The sequence below is a fragment of the Lasioglossum baleicum genome, chromosome 11, assembly GCF_051020765.1.
Source record: "Lasioglossum baleicum chromosome 11, iyLasBale1, whole genome shotgun sequence".
NCBI classification, from domain to species: Eukaryota; Metazoa; Arthropoda; class Insecta; order Hymenoptera; family Halictidae; genus Lasioglossum; species Lasioglossum baleicum.
Genome location: NC_134939.1, coordinates 2,413,142 through 2,436,918, shown reverse-complemented (window position 1 = coordinate 2,436,918; position 23,777 = coordinate 2,413,142). Strand labels below are relative to the sequence as shown.

The 23,777-nt window shown below is 38.4% G+C and overlaps 3 protein-coding genes across 4 annotated transcripts; 1 reads left to right on the top strand and 2 right to left on the bottom strand.

The window, feature by feature from the left end:
- Positions 1 to 134: 134 nt before the first annotated feature.
- On the bottom strand, positions 135 to 19,577 carry LOC143213465 (activity-regulated cytoskeleton associated protein 2-like). Of its 2 annotated transcripts, none has more exons than XM_076433359.1 (2): positions 346 to 2,574; positions 135 to 275 (listed from the first exon to the last, which is right to left on the bottom strand). In XM_076433359.1, exons 1-2 carry the CDS (start codon positions 1,277 to 1,279, stop codon positions 262 to 264), a joined length of 948 nt encoding a protein of 315 aa, XP_076289474.1. In that variant the 5' UTR covers positions 1,280 to 2,574; the 3' UTR covers positions 135 to 261. The 2 variants fall into 2 exon arrangements, with proteins under 2 accessions (XP_076289474.1, XP_076289473.1); XM_076433358.1 differs by adding an exon at positions 19,321 to 19,577 and having other exon boundaries at positions 193 to 2,006.
- On the top strand, positions 6,720 to 8,357 carry LOC143213467 (uncharacterized). The gene is made up of 2 exons (XM_076433362.1): positions 6,720 to 6,959; positions 7,043 to 8,357. The coding sequence occupies exons 1-2, from the start codon at positions 6,835 to 6,837 to the stop codon at positions 7,392 to 7,394; spliced, it is 477 nt and encodes a 158-aa protein (XP_076289477.1). The 5' UTR covers positions 6,720 to 6,834; the 3' UTR covers positions 7,395 to 8,357.
- A 384-nt stretch (positions 19,578 to 19,961) lies between the features above and the next one.
- Positions 19,962 to 21,891, bottom strand: LOC143213466 (uncharacterized). The gene is made up of 2 exons (XM_076433360.1): positions 21,720 to 21,891; positions 19,962 to 21,546 (listed from the first exon to the last, which is right to left on the bottom strand). Exon 2 carries the CDS (start codon positions 21,286 to 21,288, stop codon positions 20,344 to 20,346), a length of 945 nt encoding a protein of 314 aa, XP_076289475.1. The 5' UTR covers positions 21,289 to 21,546; positions 21,720 to 21,891; the 3' UTR covers positions 19,962 to 20,343.
- Positions 21,892 to 23,777: the final 1,886 nt, after the last annotated feature.

The window sequence follows — 23,777 nt, the reverse complement described above, 5'->3', positions numbered from 1 at the left end:
GTCTCCGTTCCGTCTGCCATGGCAGCCAGTGTGTTTTCCTTGGCTATCTGCTATCCTGCGGTAACGCATTTTCTGGCCATGGCGTTGTTGACGTAGGAACAGACGGAGCCGGAGTCGAGGACCGCCTCGGTGTAGTGGTCGCTGACGGTAAAGCCTATGAAGATCCTGTTCTCGGGAGGATCAATGGCCGGGTTGTAAGTTATTTTGGCCCGGCCAGTGATTCGTTTCCCTGGATTCCGCGGTGGCACTCACAATCGCGCGTTAGGACCCCGTCGCTGCCGCAAAAAGAGCAGAATTTTAATTGTCGGTTTGTACACTCAAAACGGTCGTGACCTGGTTGCTTACATTTCCAGCAGTGTGTGGTCCGGGAGTATGGTGTTGTAACGGCCGTGGCTGTTCTGTGGGTTGCCTCTTGTTTGGCGTACGATGATCGTGCCCCTTCCGTTCTCCAACTGTTGGCCTCTTTCTTCATGGTCATGAGGATCTCTTCGATCTCTCCCACTCGTTGGATGAGTTGGGCGACCCCTTTTATCTCGTCTCGGCGGATTCGGAGCTGGGACTCGCCTCTCATATTGTAGTAGACGGCGTCTAGTTCCTGTTCCAGCGAGTATCCCCCACGCCGGCGGATAAGCGTTGTCATGGCCGTGACGTAGGGCAGAATCTTTTCGTTCGGTCCCTGTCGTCGATCGGCGATCTGTCGGTCGAGGTGGCGTCGCTCTCCCGGCGGCAGGTAGTATTCTCGTAGTTGCTCCTGCAGCCCGATCCACGAGGTGACGGACGGGGCCACACACCTATACCAGAGTTGGGCGTCTCCCCTTAGTAGTTCGGGGAAACCCTCCAGTATGTGCCGGTCCGACAGGTGGTAGGCCCGTTGAAGTTCGTTCACACGTTCGAGAATCCCGTGTGGATCACGGCCATCGAAGTGGCAGTTCCATTTTCTCATCTGGTCGATGACAGTGTTTACGGCTGGGGGTGCCGCAGCCAGTTCGGGCACGTTTCTCGCCGTTTGATTATTGCGCAGCGGGGTGGAGGTGCTCGAATTGAATAGGCCGGCTGCTAGTTCATCGTGGAAGTCGAGCAGATCTTTGGTAACGTCGGCTTCCTCCTTGTAGTCAGGATCATCTTCCGGTTTCTCCGAAAAGATTTCCAGGTTGCGGCGTACATAAGCCACCAATCTTTGGCGCATTTGAACCACAGTCCCTTCGGTGCCGATTCCATGTGCGTGCAGCTCTTGGATGAGCTGTTCCTTCCTCAGACGATACACCCATGAGACACCCATGGTGCTTCCTTGACGCGGACGCGAGAACGCGGACTAATCGAACGTTTGGTCTGATCGGGAGCGTTATTCCAGGCCGGTGCGCGGACAATCAATAATCAATCGCGCTCAATAATAAATAAAAAAAAATTTCTGGGAACTCGCAGTAGTCCCTTACGCCGAAACGACGGATGTTTTGGTGATCGATGCGCACTGTAGACGCGTATGCGCGTGAATAAATAACTACGCCTACATAAATATGAACGTAACTAAACAAATTGGTCCGTGCACTACGGGCGCGTATGCGCTAAACAGTAACGAAACAGATAAATAAATAACCACGCGTACATAATTAAGAACGGATTCTAACAAACACTAACCGGGGTTATCCCCTGTGACTTTCGCGGGCTTCGCACGCGATTGCCGACGAAACCTATTCCTAGAACCGTACCGTCTGATCGCTTTAAACAGGTCCCTGTTCGGGCGCCATGTAACGTTCCGATTTCGTGATGCCCCGTAGCTCAGGAGTCGACCAGGGTTCTGACGGGTAAATTAATGAAGTGAAGGCGAAATCGGGTAAAACTGAACTTTATTCTCGCACTGCGAGTATTAGAGAAAGAACGTATAAAACAAATAAATGATCCTTCGTACAGGCCGGCGAATCCGGCCGCGTAACAAAATGTAGTATGATGACCGCGATGTCGGCGGACGGAGCCTACGACTGCTCGCTAGCTGGTTCGACGTCCCTGGTCTAGTAATGAACAGAAAAAAATAATCCGACGGTAATTATAAAAGCGTTCAGGCGGTCGGGAACAACTAACAACTAACCGGTACGCGGCGCGCGCTTTCGCGGAAACGGTTCCCGAAGTTCGGCGGTGCGGAACGCGGTATCGGAGACTTCGTGGAGTCTCCTCGGATTTGCGCTGGTAGGTCGGAGGTGACAGGATACGGTCGGAGGTCACGGCCCGACGCAGCGTAGGCGCCGCGGTTTTCCCTCAGAAGCACCTGAAGGACAAACCACGGTTCGTACGTATCTCAGAGGCACCTGAGAGTTTCGTACCCGCCGTCGCCACACCAAATCGCGACTTTGAACCGAGAAGGTTCAACCCACGGACAGGGCCGGAGGCCAATCGCTCCGTGCTGGACGGTCGGAGAGCCGAGTGGTGCCGTAACTCTCACACAGAAGCACCTGAGTAGAGTATATAAGCCGATCAATGATCGTAGAACCGGCATGATATTAAGCGCCGTTTCTACGATCAACATTAGAACCGGCTGCCGGTTCTACGATTTTTGGGCAAGGGGAGTGGGGGCGGGAGGAAAAGATGGTGCCGGTTCAACAATCAATGGGCAAGGGGGTGTGAGGGGCGGGCGAAAGAGGGTGCCGGTTCAACAATCAAAGGGCAAGGGGTGATGGGGGGTGGGAGGTTTACCAATCATAGGCAAGAGGGGTTGAGTGAGGGGTGAGGGGTAATGACGGTAAATTGTGTTCTACTTTACCGACCATTACTCTACTATGTAGTAACCCCACTTTACCGACCCCTTACCGATCAACAACTCATCTTAATATCTTACCACCTATGTATTTATTTATTGTATAATGCATTCAATCGGACCGCCAATAGCGCGGCTATTCCACAATTGTGTGTTACCACCGATCAAACACACATACACACACACACGCACAGAGCTACTCTTCTTTACCGATTCCTAACTCTCCAGCAATATCAAAAATGTTACCCTCCCCACCATCAATAGCTATGTACCCGAGAAGATTGTACGCATTACCGCAACTCCACAATCCCTACTTTACCGATATCATAGCTATTCTGCTACATTAGTCCATACAGATTCTGAACCTCCATAGTTCTACAACATGCTAGACAAATGGTCATTAATCGGATTAGTGAATTATTAAACGTTCACTTATCGCCGAAAGTAAACATTATGTTGGAGGCGGAATTTGTGCTACGTAACCAGGTGTCAGTGAAAAGTTTTGGTACTCGAAATTTTGCACTGTTTCAAACATGTAATCTACGCAAGTGGTATATAAAAGATGTTGTACCAATTATATTAGCATCGATGGAGGAGTTTCAAGAACGAGACAACGGATGGGCATTAACTACGATACTACATTTAATAGTTAATTGTAATAAATATCAACCATTACAAGCTGGTTGCATCGATGCGGTTATACCTCGAACAATAATGGCAAAAAGAGCTGTTACCAATGTAATCAGTAATGATAATGCCTGTTTTTTTTTTGGGCTATAGTAGCAGGTCTATATCCAAACCAAAATAATGCATCACGCACATCATCATATCCACACTACAAAAATGTGCTTTCAAACATTGATGATTTTCAAACACCTATGTCGTTCAAAGACATTAGAAAATTTGAAAGAAAAAATCGTATTTCAGTGAATGTGTTTGAATGGAGTGAAAACAATAAAGTTACAACGTTTCATATGACCAAGAAGAAGCTACAAAGGCACGTCAATTTACTGCTTTTACAAAATCGTGAATTGAAGCATACACATTATGCTTGCATTAAACATTTGTCACGATTGGTTTCAGCACAACTCAGTAAGCGGGAACATCGGAAGAAAAAACAAATTTTTTAATGTTTTAGTAAATAACTAAATCAGTATTCTTCCAGGTGCTTACAATATTTCAATACGCAACAGAGATTAGACGCTTTGGAGCTTCCTTCTACAGAAGAAGACAAGTGGTTACGATTTAAGAATTATACGAATAAAGAACAGACACCATAGTTACGATGCTTCTTTGTGCAAATATGACGCTTATCGTGATAAAGAAGGTTGTTCCACATGGTTTGCTACAGAGTTACATAAAATAAGTAACGAATTATTGCCAATATTTAATAATATAGTACCAATGAGCAATCTAACAAAAATGCAAAATCTAATGTTTAAGACAGCTACACATTGTCACATATGTGAGAAACCATTTGTTAGATCTGAGACTAAAATACGTGATCATTGCCATTTTACCGGTATGTATCGTGGTCCAGCACAGAGTTTGTAATTTAGGCTATAAAGCATCGTGATGCACATTTTATAATCAAAGAACTGGCAAACGCGTTTCCAGGGAAGATATATGTTTTACCGTTGACAAAAGAGAAGTATATCTCGTTTACAAAAAACTGTGAAATATCGGATAATATTATTGATGGTAAGACAATCAATGTACGGTTTATAAAATTCCGTTTTATCGATTCACTCAAATTCTTGAATTCTAGTCTTGAGCAGCTGTCATCATACTTAGATAAAAATAAATTAAATGTTGTACGAAGTCAATTTACACATCTATCCGATAATGATTTTGACCTGTTAACCAGAAAAGGTGTGTTTCCATATGACTATGTACCAACATATGATAAATTAAATGATACATGTTTACCATCTCGCGATTCATTTTACAATCAGCTGAACGACAGCGAGATTACAGACATCGATTATCATCATGTGAATACGGTTTGGTCACGGTTTAGTATAAAAACATTAGGACAGTATAGTGATTTGTACTTAAAAGTGGATATTTTGTTGTTGGCTGATGTTTTCGAAAATTTTCGCAACGAATGTCTCAAGAATTATAAACATGATCCGGCGCATTATTACACGCTCCCCGGTTTCGCATGGGACGTAATGTTAAAAACGACTGGTATCGAATTGGAATTATTCACTGATGTAGACATGCTTTTGTTCGTGGAACGAGGAATACGCGGTGGATTGAGTCAATGTTCTCACAGATATGCGATCGCGAATAATAAGTATTTACCTACATATGATTCTAACAAGCCATCTACATATCTAATGTATTTTGATGTTAACAATTTGTATGGTTGGGCTATGTCACAGCCTCTACCGCACAGAGAGTTTCGATGGATTAATGATGATGATCAGTTAAATAATTATGATATTCAATCAATTCCAATTGACAGCCCCGTAGGATACATTGTGGAAGTGGATATAGAGTATCCGCGCGAAATTCATGATCTTCATTCCGATCTTCCATTTTGTCCAAATCACTATACATCGGTGGTTGGTTCGAATCAGAAAAAATTGATGGCAACGCTTCACGATAAGGAGCGATACGTTGTTCACTATCGATATCTACAACAATGTTTGAAGCATAACCTGAAATTACGAAAAATTCATAGAATTCTAGAGTTTAAACAGTCACCATGGTTGCGCAGCTATATTGATTTGAACACTACATTACGCACAAACGCAACCAATAAGTTTTTAAAGAATTTATTTAAATTAATGAATAATGCAGTATTTGAAAAAACAATGGAAAATGTTCGAAATCATGTTAATGTGCAATTAATGTCTCGATGGAACGGACGATACGGTGTCGAACGATTAATATCCAGACCAAATTTCCACAGTTGAACAGTTTTTTCTGAGGATTTTGTAGCTGTTCAGATGAAAAAAATGATTATTAAATTTTACAAGCCTATGTATATAGGCATGTCTGTGCTTGATATATCAAAAACACACTTGTACAGCTTTCATTACGATTATATGTTGCCCAATTTACAACAAAATTGTAACAAAATTTTATACACAGACACGGACAGTTTAATATATGAGATTACTTGCGATGATGCGTATGAGATGTTGAAACATGATATTCATAAATATGACACTAGTAATTATAATGTAAACAATGTGTACGATGTTCCTATAGCAAACAAAAAAGTACTAGGATTGATGAAGGATGAGAACGGTGGTAAAATTATGACAGAGTTTGTAGGTCTTCGCTCAAAAATGTATGCTATTCGCGTGCGTGATGATAATGATACATATTGTGAAACGAAAAAAATAAAAGGTGTCCGAACTAATGTTACTGTTAAGAGTATAAGTTTCACAGATTACATGAATTGTCTTAAAAAATGTATCGAAAAAAGTATTAATCATAAACATATAATATCAGTACAGCATCAGGTGTACATTCAGTATCGGAAATGAAATTGGCATTAAGTCCATACGATGATAAGCGATATATTTGTACAAATTTAATTAATACTTTTCCTTGGGGGCATTACAGCATAAATTGAACTTACTATAAATTATTATAGTTTTTAAAGATTGTTTACATGCTGATTGGTAAAAAAATTTATTCTAAAAGACTTATTAAACTCGATGTACATCTGATGAGCCCAAGGATTATTTGTCTGTCATTGTGAAGATTCTCTTGTTGCAATCTGAATGGTAGGGGTAGCAATACTCAACTCTTCATTATGTTATCGGCACTTGGTATTTGTGTTTCGCTAATAAGGGAAAAAAAACATGATTTATGGGTGGTGATGAACTCAGAGGTTATCTACCTGTAACAATGAAGTCACTATGGGGATTAGCTTGTTATTATGGAAGGGGTAGCAATGTGTATACTATAAAATGCGCTCTTCGTCAACTGACCAGCATTAAGTCAGAATCAGTCGGAATATCTAGACTGTAGTACAAGCATTTTAGTGCAGTTCTGTAACACTTTAGTTGTGAACATACAATTTTGTACTCTACATTTCAATACTGTACGAAGTTTATATAAGCAATATGTTGCGTAACAAGCAGAAGAATCCGAAAAAACAGCAACCAATTGACACAGACGAGAATGATGTTGAGGAACGCGAGACTGACCGACGTATGGCAAACACTTGGAAAAAACGAAAATTTCAGTTGTAAGTAAAAAAAGAATTGAAGAATCATTAAAAGATTTTATTAATTTTGATGTAATAAATGTTTTTATTTTTTGAATTAATAGATGTTTAGATATTCCATCAGCGCTACAGCTTCAACATACGCCGCAACCGCGGCAGTCGTCGCAACCTCAACAGTCTCAACAACCTCAACAACCTCAACATTCTCAGCAGACATTGCAACAGGCTCAGCAGTCTCAACAGCAACCACTGCTTCAGCAGCTATTGCAACAGCCTATACAACCTCAGCAGACGGCGCTGTTTCAGCATGTTGTGCAACAACCTCAAGATCAGGAAACTGCTTCACCCCACATCATATCACGTCCAATATACACACCTCAAGGAGTACCTGCCGCTCGCGTAATGGCTAGAAGATATTCTATAGCGAGTAATAGTTTTAAATTTTTGGAAATATAGGCATACGTATTGTAGACGTATCAAATATTATTGTAGAAATGGCTATCGGTGATACATGTGGTAAAGAAATCAGATTTGGCATGAACACATGGCAAGAGTTGTTGAGTATGAGAGAATTTCTTTCATACATAGTAAAAGGTAAACTTGCTCATGAACCATATAAAAAACGTGTTGGGGATTTAACACTTGAATTAGCTAATTATGATAATATTGACATGTTCAAAATATATGATGCTTTTACATCTTTATACATCATTGAACGAACTTTCAACAGAATGTTGAAACTAGAATTATGCATTGATAGTATGTATAATGGATTAAAATCACTAATTCCAGCGATTACCACATCATATAAGAATTTTATGAACGTTATACGTAACAATAGATCAAAAAACTACTGGAAAGCAATCGTAGAGAGTGAGTTTTTCGATTCAACTTCAATAATTGATTGTGAAATATTAGCATTATGCTGCACCACCATGATACCAGAGGTAGCAACAACAAAATAATCATTGTACTATGGATATTCGTTACATGTTATTATATATATTAACACAATGTAAAATGTGTTTAACATACATTTATTGGATTAGTAATACATATTATATCACATTTATTGGGTTTATTAATAGTCTTTACATATGAACTATTATATATATATATATATATATATACATATATATATATATATTACACCAATGTACAACATGTATGTAAAATGTATAACATAATGTGTTATTAATAAACAAAATATATTAAAGAATAGCAGTTTTTGATATCCATGAATTATGCGATGTGTCCCCCCAATCCCAACCATTTTACATATATTTTATTTCCTTTTTTACGTAATATTTTTTCAACTAAATATACGTCAGGATGTTTAGTCGCATGTATCTCATGTTCGTAAAATCCACCAGCAATAGGTATGCCCTTTGAATCAGACAGGATATATGTAACAGGATTCGTTTGTTTCACCGCTATAATCTTAAATATTTCTGTTGACCAGTTCGGTGTGTATCCTTTGTCAAATAGAATTTTGAATTTGCTAACACGCACGTAATCATTCACTTTGAACTTAGCGGGGCCCATTATCTTCACGTTGCTGTAAACTGTTGATAGAAGAGTTCTTGCATTTTTACGATTCACATCTACAGGTCGCATACGAATGGTACTGTGTTTTTTATTATTATAGTTTTCAATCAGCGATGGAAGCGCATCGATCCAACGATATTTTCCACTCAATGAGAAAAATTTCCACATGCTGTTCTTCAGCGTACGATTGAATCGTTCAACTACTGAAGCCTTCATTATGCTAAACGTCGAATAATGATGAATGTTGTGTTTTCTAAGATATTCTTGAAAAATCGCATTGTAGAATTCTTTGCCCATATCAGTGTGCAAGTTGTTAGGTGATCTACCATCCTTCTTCAACACGAAAGCGAAAGCTTTACGCACATCGTTAGCATTTTTACTCTTCAACGGAATCGCCCATGCATATTTACTGAACACATCAATTATCGTAAGAATACATCGATGACCTCCATTATCTCGCACATATGGTTGAACTTCTACGATATCAGCTTTGCCAGAGATCATCGAATCCTCGCACTATCACTCGTCTACATGGGAAATAACGTCTTGCTGGAGCATGCAGTTCTTCAACTAATTGCACCTTTTCTTTACTCATGTTTGACATCCTCTTTCTTTCACGTTTATTTTTTGTCTAAAAAAAGAATTCCTCTTCCTTGTTATGTAGCGTTGTAACATCCTCTTCCATTCACGTTTTTTTTTTTGTTTTTTTATTTCTTGTCCACAAATTTCTCTTCCTTGTTATGCCGTATTTGCGTATAAATCTCATCAAATTTCTCATTCAAATTTTTCGTAAAATCTTCATGAGCTTTATTCCGTTCTTCAATCAATGCAATCACTTTTTTGTGCAAGCTATCATTGTACGCGATGAATCGTTCATTTAATTCCTCATCAGTTTCATAGCCACCAGTTTCAAATTTTTGATGCATATCCTGCACAGCTTGTTCCAGAAGCAACAACTTTCCTTGATTCAATTTGTTTGCATTCGCTGTTTCCTTTGCATCATTGATTTTATCGATCAACATATTCTTCAAGTTCGCCAATTTTCTATCCATGGTTTTAGTGATTTCAAATTCAACGGTTAAAAGTCTATCGTTAAATTTATCAATATTTTTAGCAAAAGCGGTTAATTTTTCACGATCTGTTTTCCGTTCAGGCTTCATTACTTCCATCAAGACATCCTCTAGCTTGAAAAATTTATCACGAAAAAATCCCCTATAATCTACAGGTATTTCCGTTTTCTCAAACTCATTCAACTTTTCTTGATGTTGTTTCACATGTTTATCAATATCATTCAGCTTAGCTTCACACAATAACTCATTGTTGGCCACATTTCTACGTAGATTCTCAATCTTGTCATCAACGTTCTTACGGAGTTCATCAGCGAGCGTGATTTTCATAATATCGATGCATGAATCTACATACTGTTTTATTGTTGAATTATCATTATCTATTCCAATATTTTCTATACGTATGTATTTCACACCATCGATAGTTATTGCTTTCTTACCAAGATGATCATTCACGTAACCTTTCGATGCAACAGGAGCTTTTACATTTTCTATAGTTCGAGTCTCTACATCTGTTTTGTCTAACGAACTTATAATAAATTCTAATAACATTTTATTGAAAGGAATTGCTTTGTTGTTGTTGTTGTTGCTGTTGCCACCGCTGCTAACATCGACCAATCCTGTTGCATCTTTCTTATGATCCTCCTTCATAGTAGCCGCGTTAAGATTTGCCATAATGTCTCGAATAAGTTGGGCGGATAATTGTTCATCGGAGTTCTTCATCATCGTTTTTTTTGTTTCTTGTTGATATGAGATGCGTCTGGCACGACGATATTTTTACGATTGCTTCCAATTAGACTCTTATTGCAAGTTTTATTAAAAATACTGGTAGGTAGGTAGGTAGGTAGGGAGGGGGAATGTGAATCATTTCTAAAAATAGAAATGACACAGCTGAGGTGAATCATGTTGTAAAATTAGACACGATGTAGATTGTGAAGAATGCATAGAATTGTGTATAGTATGTTGTAACAGACTAATGCTGTCGCGTAAAATATGTTGTAAGGGGAACTGTGCTAAAACTAGATTTCATAAAACACACATTAGTATATAAGTACTGCTTCATCGAGTCGTTCACTCTAGTCATTGTTAGCTATACCACCATCACAAAGTCGTTTATGCCATATTGAGTGTTACTGATCGTAAAGATGCTTATTAAGGTATGTCATTCAATATTTATTATATAAGAGTTATATTAAATTAATATTAAAATGTATTGTTACAGATAATAGAGTCTGTAATTGTAGTTATCGGTCTTACAACATATATGATTCCGATGGATTCTGAACCAATCAAACTTATGAATCAGAATTTACCATGGCTTGATAAGAAAGAAGCATACACTCAGATACTCGACAAGATGTTGGAAATACGTCATAATCTATCGTGCGTGATAGATATGGAATTAAACAATGTGATGCTAGACTACATGCCGGATAATATACCTGAAGAAGAGAGACCATATTTTCTTATTATGAATCCATTGTGTCGCACTTCCTCATCATCATCATCATCTAGAGGACGACGAAGTATCGATTCAAATAATGACATTAAATCCAATGAAACTGTAACTATACCTACGTGTGAAAAATACCACGATGTATGTATGCATCAACATTATCACGATTATCGTAAAATTATGGATTAATCATAACATTCGTTTTACCACATCCAGAAGGACCGCTTATTACGCATCGAATATTGTCTGGTAACAACACACCATGTTTTCGCATCGTATAGTTGTAGTGATCATCAAACACGCGACGCGTTGGAATATGAATATTCGTAGATTGTTTTATGAAACGGATGCTCTTCTCTTTTATGTTTTCCAGTTGAGAATGAAATGGTATTTATAGGGGTGAGGCTTTAACATCATTCATATCGGTGTTGTCAATCATGTTCGTGCATGAAAAAAATCTGCTTAAGAGAGAGACAATATGGGTGCAAAAAAGAAAAATACGAACAGGAGTAGGAAAAACACTAAACGAATTCCCCCGATCGACAAGCGTGGCGGCTTTCTACCACTATTGTTACCTGCTTTGTCCGCTATAGGAGCATTGACTGGTGGTGCTGCAGGGGTGATTAAAACCATAAACGATGCTAAAGCTGCGAAGAAACAATTAGAGGAAGCGCAGCGACACAATCGTGCTATGGAAGGTCGTGGAGTATATTTACAACCGTATACGAGTGGAAAAGGTTTATCGGAAAAGGGGGAAAAAAGGAAAAAAAAGAAAAGAAGAAAAAAGAAAAAAAGACCCTATGACGGACGTTGATCTAATGATTGCATGTAAAAAATTACCATATTTTAGAGGTGTTTTTATGCGTAATGAATTGCGAGGGCGTGCATGGGTAAACGAGCGGGGAATAGTGAATTTAGATGACAGTCACGGGCCAGGGACGCATTGGGTCGCGTATGTAAAACGTGGTTCACACGTGAAATATTTTGATAGTTTTGGAAATCTTCGTCCGCCGGTCGAGCTGATTCGCTATTTCGGACCAACTACATCAATCATATACAATCACAAACGTTTTCAGAAATATACTCAAAGCGTGTGTGGGCAATTGTGTGTGAAATTTCTCAGTGAAACTTTGTTGTAGAATTTTTATAATAATGTCATTTACATTCACCCTGTCTGGTAGAAACAGTACATTGTCATCCAAGTATTTTCCACCTATAGATCTTAGCAATGGAGGGTACGAACTTGGATTGGTTGATTTGCAAACTTATTATATGATACCAAACATCAGTGCCAGTCTTGGAAACAATCGTTTCTACTTTGATGACAATGAGATCATCATACCTGATGGTTCATATGAATTGGATGCAATAAACGCGTATTTAACACGTGAACTGAACGATAGATATCCACAAGAGTCGATGGATAATGAATATCCATTAATCATACGAGCAAACAATAATACAATGAAAAGTGAAATTAAAAGCAAATATCGTATAAACTTTACGAAACCTCACAATGTTGGATCAATCTTAGGATTTTCAACAGATCGTGTTTTACAGCCAAACATGTGGCACACATCAAACACTCCTATTAATATCATCAATGTGAATATAATTAGAGTAGAATGTAATGTAACAACAGGATCATACTACAATGGTGCACTAGTTCATACTTTACACGAATTCGCCCCCAAGGTGCCACCAGGATATAAAATATCCGAAACACCTACGCAAGTCATTTATCTTCCAATCGTCACGCGAGCAATAGACAATTTAACGATTCATATCGTGGATCAAACGGGACGTTTAATTGATTTTCGAGGTGAGGAAATCACTGTGCGACTACACGCGCGACGAAGCACACAATGCTAATTCATAATAATAATACAACAATCAATGTGATAACCAACAATACATCAATTAGTAAATCATTGACCACGAACAACGTGAAATATCTGCAATCGTTGGGGCTTATTGTTAAAAAGTGAAAGTTCAACATGTTCGATGACATTTTGAGCATCTCAGAGGTGCCAATCTTTGACAATAGGATAACGAAAATTGAATTACATACATACAATCCATATGCCAACACAACATTCGGAAACAATGATGAGATACGAATACCCGTTCAACAACAAGACTTGTACACGCTACCGTGCAGAAACTTCCTATATATCGAGGGAAAACTTGAATTAACAACGGGGGATTCATCTATCGAAACAACATCTTTAGACAACAATGCGATACCATTCATGTTTGATGAAATACGCTATGAATTGAATGGGGTTGAAATCGATCGGAACAGAAATCCAGGTACCACTACAACTATGAAGAATTATGTTAGTCTGTCTACGATGAGAAGCAATGCATTGTCCAATGCTGGATGGACTCATGAAGAGTCGATGATTAGACAAAAAACCGCTACAGCCACGGCGCCGATAAATTTCAATTTCTGCATACCCATGAGCATGTTGTTAGGCTTCTGCGAAGACTATAAACGCATTGTAATAAACGCGCGACATGAATTAATTCTGATTCGTTCTCACACTAATGCAAACGCGTTGTACAGTTCTTCGGACAAAACAAAACCTATTTTAGATCTATATAAAATTCAGTGGCGAATGCCACACGTCGCATTGGACGAAATACATAAGCTATCTATGTTACGTATTTTGAGTAATGATACACCGATCAGTATGAGCTTTCGATCATGGGAATTGTATGAATATCCCTTGTTGCAAACAACCATTAAAAAACATTAAAAAACTGTGACGACCGATGCGTAATTTGCATTTTGGCAACATTTTTACTTTGTTAACATTTCGCAATCTTTCAGTAAAAAAATTATTGAATAATACTGAGAGAGAGATAGGGGTAGGGAATGTTGGTATAAAATGATCTTGCAAGTCCATACGAAGTTATAACTTCAACGCAATAACTACACGTTACATCGGAAGTAGTTACTTGTAACATTATACGCGTCTACCGTTAATATTGTCACAGTGTACATCACGTATTTGTCGCATTAAGACGCACATTGCAAGTTGCAGCAACTACAATCAGTTACTTGTCACCGTAAGTATACTAAACTTTCCACATTGTTTAGATTTTTAAAAAAAACATTTTTATTTATTTTTTTTTTTATGTAGATGAATCAAATTACTCATATTATGGATATGGATGGGTTTATGGTCGAGAAGACATTTCTCTGCAAAGAGTTAGCAATTGTCGCTACAGATGATAAAGTATTCAAGCAAGTCGACTTAGCAATTGTAACCACAAATGATGAGTTGTTCAAGAAAGTCGACTTTAAGCTTGGAATGCGTTTTTATGATTTGCCATATGCTGCTCGGAGAACCATTAGTTATTGTACACATAATATCCACGGAATACCATTCAAAGATTTTGGTCATGAAACATACGATCAAGCTGACATATATGATATACTACGTAATTATGTGTGTAACTATGAATCGCCTTTAGTTGCATACAAGGGGGGTCTTTTGAGCAAAAAATACTAACACATGCGGTAATACCGTCAATCAATTTAGAATCATTTGGTTGTCCAAAATACGATGTATTAATAACTGATCCGGGATATCATGTATACAAAAATTACATATGTCAGTGTAACGTCCTAACGTCCGTCACCGGACTCCCTCCTTATATTTGCGTCACAAACAAACGCATAATTAATTAATATTAAAGTCTGACAAGATTTCATCTGACGTCATCACTTTGGAATGCGATCTCGTCAAGCCTCAATGATTTTGGGAATAACAATTTCAAGGCCTGCTCACTCAGGCATAAGATCTTATTGTTTCCCCCACTGATCCACTGCCTGCTCTCTCAACCATGAAATTCTTTCTATTGTCTCCCCACCACAAACCCACCTGGCAACAGGCCTATAAAAGCCAGGACCGGAGAGCAGAGCGTCACTTACAGAGTGTGAGATACAAATTCACAAATTCATTAATTATTTAACTAGTACAGCTCTCACTAGTATTTCGGCAGTGTCAGTTACGATTATTAGATTCATCACGAACCTTAGAATTTCGACATTAATAAAAGTGTTCAGACGCTCTCTTACTGTTTTACGCTCTTACGTCTTAGTCTCTTACGCTCTTACGTCTTTTCTGTTACTTAGAGTGTCAGATACAAATTCACAAATTCATTAAATCATTTCGAGCACTTCAAAATCGTCAGTCAGTCGGTCGAGACTGTTTAATCTAGAGTCACAAACATAACACTGAATATCTATTCAATATTCACGTAGCTTTTCTAATCTACGTTTACAACGATCCGAATTCCATAAACCAGTTCTCATTGATGAACAAATCGGGACGCTATAAAGTATTTATAGTTAACACCCGCGATCTGAGAGAACGCCTCCGTTCACCAAATTCTCCTTACGATTCACGTACGGTTTTACAACGATCTACTCATCAAAGTGACGTGTGCGCGTGCGACTGGAACGAAGTGCGAGTGAAGTGAAAATCGCGTACCTACAAGAACCCGCTATCCTTTTCTCCCTCGAATTAGACGGACTTGGTCCAGCCGTTCGAGCCAACGATCCAACCCGAATTAGGCGGACTTGGTCCAGCCGTTCGGGCACCCTCCTAAATCCCGAATCAAAACCTCTCTCGAGATCGAATATCAAAATACCAAGAAATTTCACTCGGACCGGGATCTGCGTGGTACACTCCCACGTCACCGCGAGTCGCGAGCGAGAAATCGAAAGCGCGAAGTTCAATCGTTCCTAAATCCTTCCAACGCCCGACATCGGACATTTGGTTGTCCAAAATACGATGTATTAATAACTGATCCGGTATATCATGTATACAAAAATTACATATGTCAGCTTCATCGTTACTCCTCGAAGAGTAATCATTGCTGTTTGAACGAGGTTTTCACATTTCGTGAATGGCTCAATAAAAATATTATATGACTTACAGACTGAATTTATTATATGATGCCCTTTGCTCGCAAAATATCCCTACCAGACCAACCACATGATTATCGTATTGAACATGTGAGACTTCAGAGTTTTGATAACTGGCAATATAATGATATTGTGAATCCTAAAGATCTTGCCACAGCAGGATTTTTCTACATAGATTTGAAGGATTGGGTGGAGTGTTTCGAGTATGGTTTACAACTGCATGAATGGGAAAAAGAGGATGATCCGGTGATAGAACATCAAAAATGGTCGAGAAAATGTCAATTTATTCATGGAAAAAGCTGTGGCAATGTACCGATTGGAGTGGACCCTGATACGATTCAACCGTACCACGTGGTACAGATGAATGTGGATTATAATGTGTTGTGTCTATCTTATACATGGTTAAATAAAACAACTTTTTAATGAAAAAATGTCTAAAAAACCGTTGAAGATGACTAAAATTATAATGTGTTGTGTCTATCTTATACATGGTTAAATAAAACAACTTTTTAATGAAAAAATGTCTAAAGAACCGTTGAAGATGACTAAAAAATAGTCTACAGACAATGCTTCTTGGTCAGGAAAGTCTCCGGGGGGAGGGGGGAGAGGGGGTGGTACAGAAGCAGGAGGAGTTTATCGTTCTGCGTAGCAGTAGTAGTGTGTGTATGTAACCGCTTCGACCAATAGAATGCATGCTCCTACAACCCAACCAATCAGGCACTTGGCTACGTCATTCATGTCTCTTTTGTCAGCGGTAATTGGTTGTAGTCGATAGATAGCTTTGGAATATTTACAAATATTCGTTTCAATGAATTCTGCAGTTCAATAGATTGCATACTTTATAGTCATGTTTACAGATTGACAAAAACAGGTATAATTTATAGCTGTGTATTAAACCAATACGTACTTTGTCTCACCGCTGTCTGAAAACTTCTTAAACTGTAATCGACTTGTACCGTCGATAGACTATATATATAGCTCGACATATGCGCAATATTTGTCCAACTGTATACATACAAATCAGATAACTGACAAAAACAGGTATACTTTATAGCTGTGTATTAAGCTATGCAATGCATTCATTAAGATAATGCTCGACATATGCGCAATATTTGTCCAACTGTATACATAAAAATCAGATAACTGACAAAAACAGGTATACTTTATAGCTGTGTATTAAGCTACGCAACGCATTCATTAAGATAATGCTTCTTGGTCAGGAAAGTCTCCGGGGGGAGAGGGGGTGGTACAGAAGCAGGAGGAGTCTATCGTTCTGCGTAGCAGTAGTAGTGTGTGTAACCGCTTCGACCAATAGAATGCATGCTCCTACAACCCAACCAATCAGACACTTGGCTACGTCATTCATGTCTCTTTTGTCAGCGGTAATTGGTTGTAGTCGGTAGATATAGCTTTGGAATATTTACAAATATTCGTTTCAAAGTAAGTATATTATCAATTAGTAAGCAAAGCAAATAGTCTGCCGTCTACAACAGATCATACCTCTCAAACATGATTGTATCAATTAATGCGTAATACAAGAGTCAAAGAGGTTACATAATTTGTTGTAACGGTGATGCATTGATCAATTAATAAGAAATGATAAGTCTACAGACGATAACACTTCGTCGGTATAAAAACCGATCTCCGCGAGTTCATATGAAGTTATAACGCAAACGAGTTACACATTGAAGGTACATCCTACACTTTTTTTACAACAGTTAATTACTTAGTAGTGAGTATAATATTTTGGAATATACATCTAATACTTTTTCAACAGTTAATTACTGTACTAAGTATAATAATATTATTATTTTTCTATATTGCAGTACAAACGTAACTTTTACATAATGGCATTTGCCTTTATTCCCAATATGTTGTTACAAGAACAACCGCTGCCTGATTATCGATTTGAATATGAAAGACTTGAGAGTTTTAACAACTGGCAATACCATCATATTGTCTATCCTACTGATCTTGCAGCAGCAGGATTATGTAATGTACAAATAAATAATTAGAAACAGGAGGATGATCCAATGATCGAACATCGGAGACATTCGATTACATGTAAATTTGTTAATGGAATTAGTTGTGGTAATGTATCGATTTAATGAGATTTGAGGTTCCCATAAACAATTGAATCATGCAGTAAAGAGTTGTTGTTGTTGATTCTAATGTATTTTTACATGTTAAAAATAAAAACAACTTTTTTTTTGTAACGTCTACATACTACTAACTCTTCTCACCTCAATCCTTATTAGAATAAAAGTACATTTTTATAATTGTAGAATAGCTACGTTATCGGTAAAGTAGGGATTGTAAAGTTGCGGTAATGCGTACAATCTTCTCGGGTACATAGCTATTGATGGTGGGGAGGGTAACATTTTTGAAATTGCTGGAGAGTTAGGAATCGGTAAAGTAGAGTAGCTGTGTGTGTGCGTGCGTGTGTGTGTGTGTGTCGATTGAACGCATTATACAATAAATAACTAAATAAGTGGTAAGATATTAAGATGAGTTGTTGATCGGTAAGGGGTCGGTAAACCCTTTGATTGTTGAACCGGCATACCATATTTCCCCCGCCCCCCACCTCCCAATTATAGTAGAACCGGCGCTTAATGTTATGCCGATTCTAATATCTATTGTAGAACCGGCACCCAAGTTTCCCCCCTCCCCCATCCCCCCTTGCCCAAAGAACGTAGAACCGGCAGCCGGTTCTAATGTTGATCGTAGAAACGGCGCTTAATATCATGCTTAAGGGGGCCGTCTCCTAGCAGATGACGGTCGCGCGTGAACACTCACACACCGCTAGAGTACACTCACACACCGCTAGACCACGTATACGTACGCGAGAATTGCTAGGATCAGGGAAATGCGTTCTGATTTCTCGATAATGCAAAGACGGGGGTTTTTATTAGTCAAAATCGCTAGATAAAAGATCAATCTAGCGCGCTGTTTGCTTCAAAAGTCGTTCTTTTACGTTTCCGAGCAATGATTTTGCAATATTCGGCTGCATGTTGCCCGTCGCATGTTGACCGTTAGATGGCGCTGCAATCACGCCGGCGTACTAGCCTCTCCGACGGGCAACATGCAGCCGAATATTGCAAAATCATTGCTCGGAAACGTAAAAGAACAACTTTTGAAGCAAACAGCGCGCTAGATTGATCTTTTATCTAGCGATTTTGACTAATAAAAACCCCCGTCTTTGCATTATCGAGAAATCAGAACGCATTTCCCTGATCCTAGCAATTCTCGCGTACGTATACGTGGTCTAGCGGTGTGTGAGTGTACTCTAGCGGTGTGTGAGTGTTCACGCGCGACCGTCATCTGCTAGGAGACGGCCCCCTTAATATCAGGCTTATATACTCTACTCACCTGACTGACGGGTTACAGATGCACGCGCCTTAGAGGCTCCTAAGGGTATTCGTGCCCACCACACCGACACGACGGGTCCGGTCCAGCCAAGGCGATGGCACGGCAATCTCCGGGAGCCGGGGACACGATGGAGAGTCGTCTCCTGGAACTCGTGTTTCGAGCCTGCGTTCTGGACGGATGTTTAGCTCTGAAAAGAGCTCGTACGATCCGATCTGCACGAGAGTGGTTCCAGGCAGACTCCGCTCGCTTGGTATTCCGGCGCGACTTATATAGCGCGCGGAAACGCGGACCATGGAGAGTGCCGCTCTCGGTCGAGCGGCCGCGGCGCTCTCCGATTGGCGCGCGCTTGGTCTCGGCGGTGATTGGCGCGCGCTTGTGTCGAGAACATCTATAAATATAGGTGCGAGCGGTCGCTTGGGTCGCTTCTGTTCACATGATGTTCGCGACGAAGTAAGGTGAAGTGCCCTATGTCTGGACAGCATATTTTTCTATTTTAAATTTTATCACTTTAAATAAACAAAAATAATTTTTTTAGATTTTTAACATACAGTTCAGAGTTTGTAAAGTAATTTAAAATAAAAAAATCATTGTTTAGGTTAATATCTTAATTGTATTAACAAGAATAATTCAAACCTATAGTGGGACATATTAAATCCAATCTAAGCTAGTACCTGGACAGAAGTAAATCCTATACCGGGACAAATTCAATTTACGAGTTGATCGAACGAACATAACCTAAAACGTTGGTTGGTTGCGCATGACGAATAAAAGATGCTTTGCGTATTGTATTATTTAACCAAATATATGTTTATATCGTTAACCATTGAAGGTGCTTCTCGTTATTTACGAACCCACAACATATAATTATGTCTATAACATCGAACTTTATTAAATTTTTAACAAATTACATACAAAAATATTATTCTATTAAATTCTATTCTCTAATTTTTATTTTTTGTTGTAAAGCAATCGCTTCAAGAGACAATACTTCTTTTTCCATATTGTCTAATTGAGTGCATAATTTTACTTTTTCTTCTTTAATTTCATCTCTTTTTGTATCATTAGTTGCTTTAGACCAGCTATTATGTGAGTAGAATTGGGATATAGTGCGACCAATTCCACTTGGTTTTCTACACAAAACTTGCATAAAGGCAAGTTAACGTGTGACGCATGGTTATCTACAAACAAAATTACAGGGAATTGATAATTATTTTTCTTCAGCCAAGGTACAAAAATATTTGCTATAAACTGGAAAAAAGTTTCTGCTGTCATCCAGCCATTATCACTATAGGCTACTCCCCAGCTTTCTGGAATCTTTTCTAAGATTTCTTTTTTGGGTACATTTTTTAGATCAAACATGATCATTGGAGGTAGAATTACCCCTTCAGCAGATGCTGTAAACAATACTGTTAAGCAGCCCTTCTCATTGTTTGAAACAATTCTTTTTACTGGTGCACCTTTCTCTGCCAAAACACTACTTTCTTTGGGTACAAGCATGAAAGAGGATTCGTCCAAGTTGAATATTCTTTTAGGATCTGTTAAGGGTATTCCTTTATCTTTCATTTTGCTTTCAATATCATGAAACCAAAGCCTCAAATCACTTTCAGAAACTGACGCTCTTTTTACAGTAAGATTTTGTGCGATTTGCTTGCTTAGGTTTGTATGTCTCTTCATAAATCCATTAAACCAGCGGTGGCCTGGTCTGTTATTTCTAAAAGGTGTTTTTCTGTTCTCTGAAGTGATAAATTTTTGAACTTGATCACACACAATATCTTTTGTTACTGGAAATCCCTGCTCGGCACAGTAAATAATCCATTTTTCTATGTCATCTTCTTCTGTCTTAGACAGTACAGTTGGTGATCCTTTCTTAGCATCCACAGAACTTAAATTTTTCATTTTTGAATGCAATGTTCTTTTTGGAATCTCATACAGGTTAGCAGCTTCCCTGAACGATAACCCACCATCCATTGCATTGAGAGCTTGTATGATGGACTCAACGGAATGAGATTCTTCAATTCTCTTAAATTTTTATTTTTATTAAATCTTCTACTGTCCTTTAATCCGTCATTTTTAATAATATCCTTAGATCTTATGAAGACTTTTGGCTTGCTGTTACTTTTAATTTGTACTCTATCATACTTATTAATTCTGTTTCGACTAGGTTCAAGAGTTTTACTTCTAGTGATGGTCATCCTGACATTTTAATTTTTAAAGCAAGTTTACAATCTGAAAAAACATTTTTTAAAGAATTATACCGACATGAATAATTAATTTTCATTTACTGTTTTAAGAAAACTTGTCATAATACAACTTTTAAGGTTAGGTAGTAATACGGATAGATTTATGATGTAAACATAAAGTATTATTAACATCACAACCGGAATACATTTTCTACATACGTTATTCAAGCTAATGGAAGACTAGTTATACGTATATTTAGTTAAATATTTTGCAAACAATGCGTTGATTTTATTTACAAACGCGTGTCCGGCTTCAAGCGTAAGCAAACTGCGTATAACCTTAAAGTGGGACAGCTACTGTCATCGCGTCCCAGAATGGAGTACTTATATTTGAAAACAGTTCTAATCTTGGACATCTAATATTCGGATTAATAATTATTATTTACGTTAAGTTTGATTGCCAATTTATTTTAAAATATCAATATTATTATGCGTGATAATTACTTTTTGTCCGAGGGCTTAAATTATATCTTTTTTTCTAACAAAAGTTCGAACTATAAATGCACATGATTCGCATGTAAATAGACTATTTTGTATACTGTTTTCAGATGAACTTTGAATTTATTTTTAAATGTCAATTGATGTCATAATGAAATAATATTCACACCTACTTGTAGCTAAGAGGCCTCAGAATATATAATATAATTATTTAATCTCTTAATTACTGATTTTACTATGAAAATTTAATTGTCCAGATTTAGGTATCACTTTTGGACTGTCCAGACTTAGGGCACTTCACCTTATAGCAATCTTTTTAGGTATACGCCAGTGGTCGGGCCCGTCCGGAGGGCCCAGCTGTCTATAAAAAAATACAATTTAATTTATTATTTGTCAATAGAAATTACTTTATTATATTAAATAATAATTCATTTAGACTTGCTCAAATAATAAATAATTATTTGCGTTCCGTAATTTGACGATACCCGAACGTATCTACAATGTTTTTCAATCTTCTCATATCTTGCGTCCTCGCGAAGACTATCCATTTTTTTTATTAATTTTTCCAATTATTATTTCAGAGTCATTCAAGTGAACCATCGTAGGCATCGTCTACAGACGAGCGAGACTGTTCCCCCAAAAAAAGACAAAAAAATCTACTCTCAACTCTTGCAAGGACTCGACAGAATAACTTGTCGATTTAGCGACAGCTTATTTCAAAAAGCCCGAAACTGAATCAGACGTAATAGCTGCAGGATGGGCTTTAAAGTTGAACAGATTGTCTCAAGAACAAAGAAGATTTGCAGAAAAAAATAATAAACGACACCTTGTTTGAAGCAGAACTGGGAAATTTAACAAGACACGGAGTGCATTTCCTATCTTCGTCTCCCATACGACCTGTGTTCTCACCTTCACCTTCCATTTCGCCTACGATCAGCCCTAATGCAGTACAACTGCAACCTCATCTACCTAGTACTGCTCTGAGATACTTTAGTACCAGTACCTCAAAAGCACGTATTTCAAGTGAAGACCATCATTCTTGACCCACAATACGGGACAACTGCAGCAGAATACTTAACAACATTTTCTTCATTTTGAGTTTTGAGTGTATACCTACTTTTGTACTAATAATAACAATTTAATAATACTACAAAATGCTTGGCTGTGTTTCCGATTACGTCCATGCTCAGAATTGGATGAAATTTTGGAAATAGTGTTTTTCAATCATTTAAAAAGACAGGATTCATAGAAGTTCAGATTAAACAATGTACGAACTTATACTACAATAAAATACACAATTTCCCGGTTAAACAAATTCTTGCTTCGGCATAAAAACCTCGACGGATTACGAGGAAAAGCCGAAGCAAGATACAATAAATTTATTCAATCAAGTAACTAAAGAATTTCGCCGTACGAAAGCCCAGTATCTGATAGTGTTTAAAAATAGCTAACGGGGTTATAAAATCGACGTTTCAAGCAATTTATATGCTACATGACATTTTACTCTAAAACTAAGAGAGCTCTCTTACCGTTAATAATCAAGTCTCTGCGAGCAGTGATCCACAGCAGAGTTCCACTGGAACTCTGCACAATTGCCGGCTGGCCCATAGGGCACTCCTCTGCCGGCAGCACTACGGCTAGCCTTGCAATCCGTCCCAGCTTCGGGATTCACTGCAAAGGAGCTTCAAAGCTGCCAATACCCTTGGATCTGTGAGCCGGCCTGGGAGGATTCAAGTATTGCCGCACCGAGTGCAAAACCAAATCTCCTATTACCCGGGA

Bases quoted from the DNA above. Each gene is read 5' to 3' on its own strand.
- LOC143213465 (XM_076433358.1), bottom strand. From the start codon at position 1,279: ATGGGTGTCTCATGGGTGTATCGTCTGAGGAAGGAACAGCTCATCCAA.
- LOC143213467 (XM_076433362.1), top strand. From the start codon at position 6,835: ATGTTGCGTAACAAGCAGAAGAATCCGAAAAAACAGCAACCAATTGAC. The intron at 6,960-7,042 runs GTAAGTAAAAAA...TTGAATTAATAG, and splicing joins AAAAAACGAAAATTTCAGTT to ATGTTTAGATATTCCATCAG.
- LOC143213466 (XM_076433360.1), bottom strand. From the start codon at position 21,288: ATGGATGGTGGGTTATCGTTCAGGGAAGCTGCTAACCTGTATGAGATT.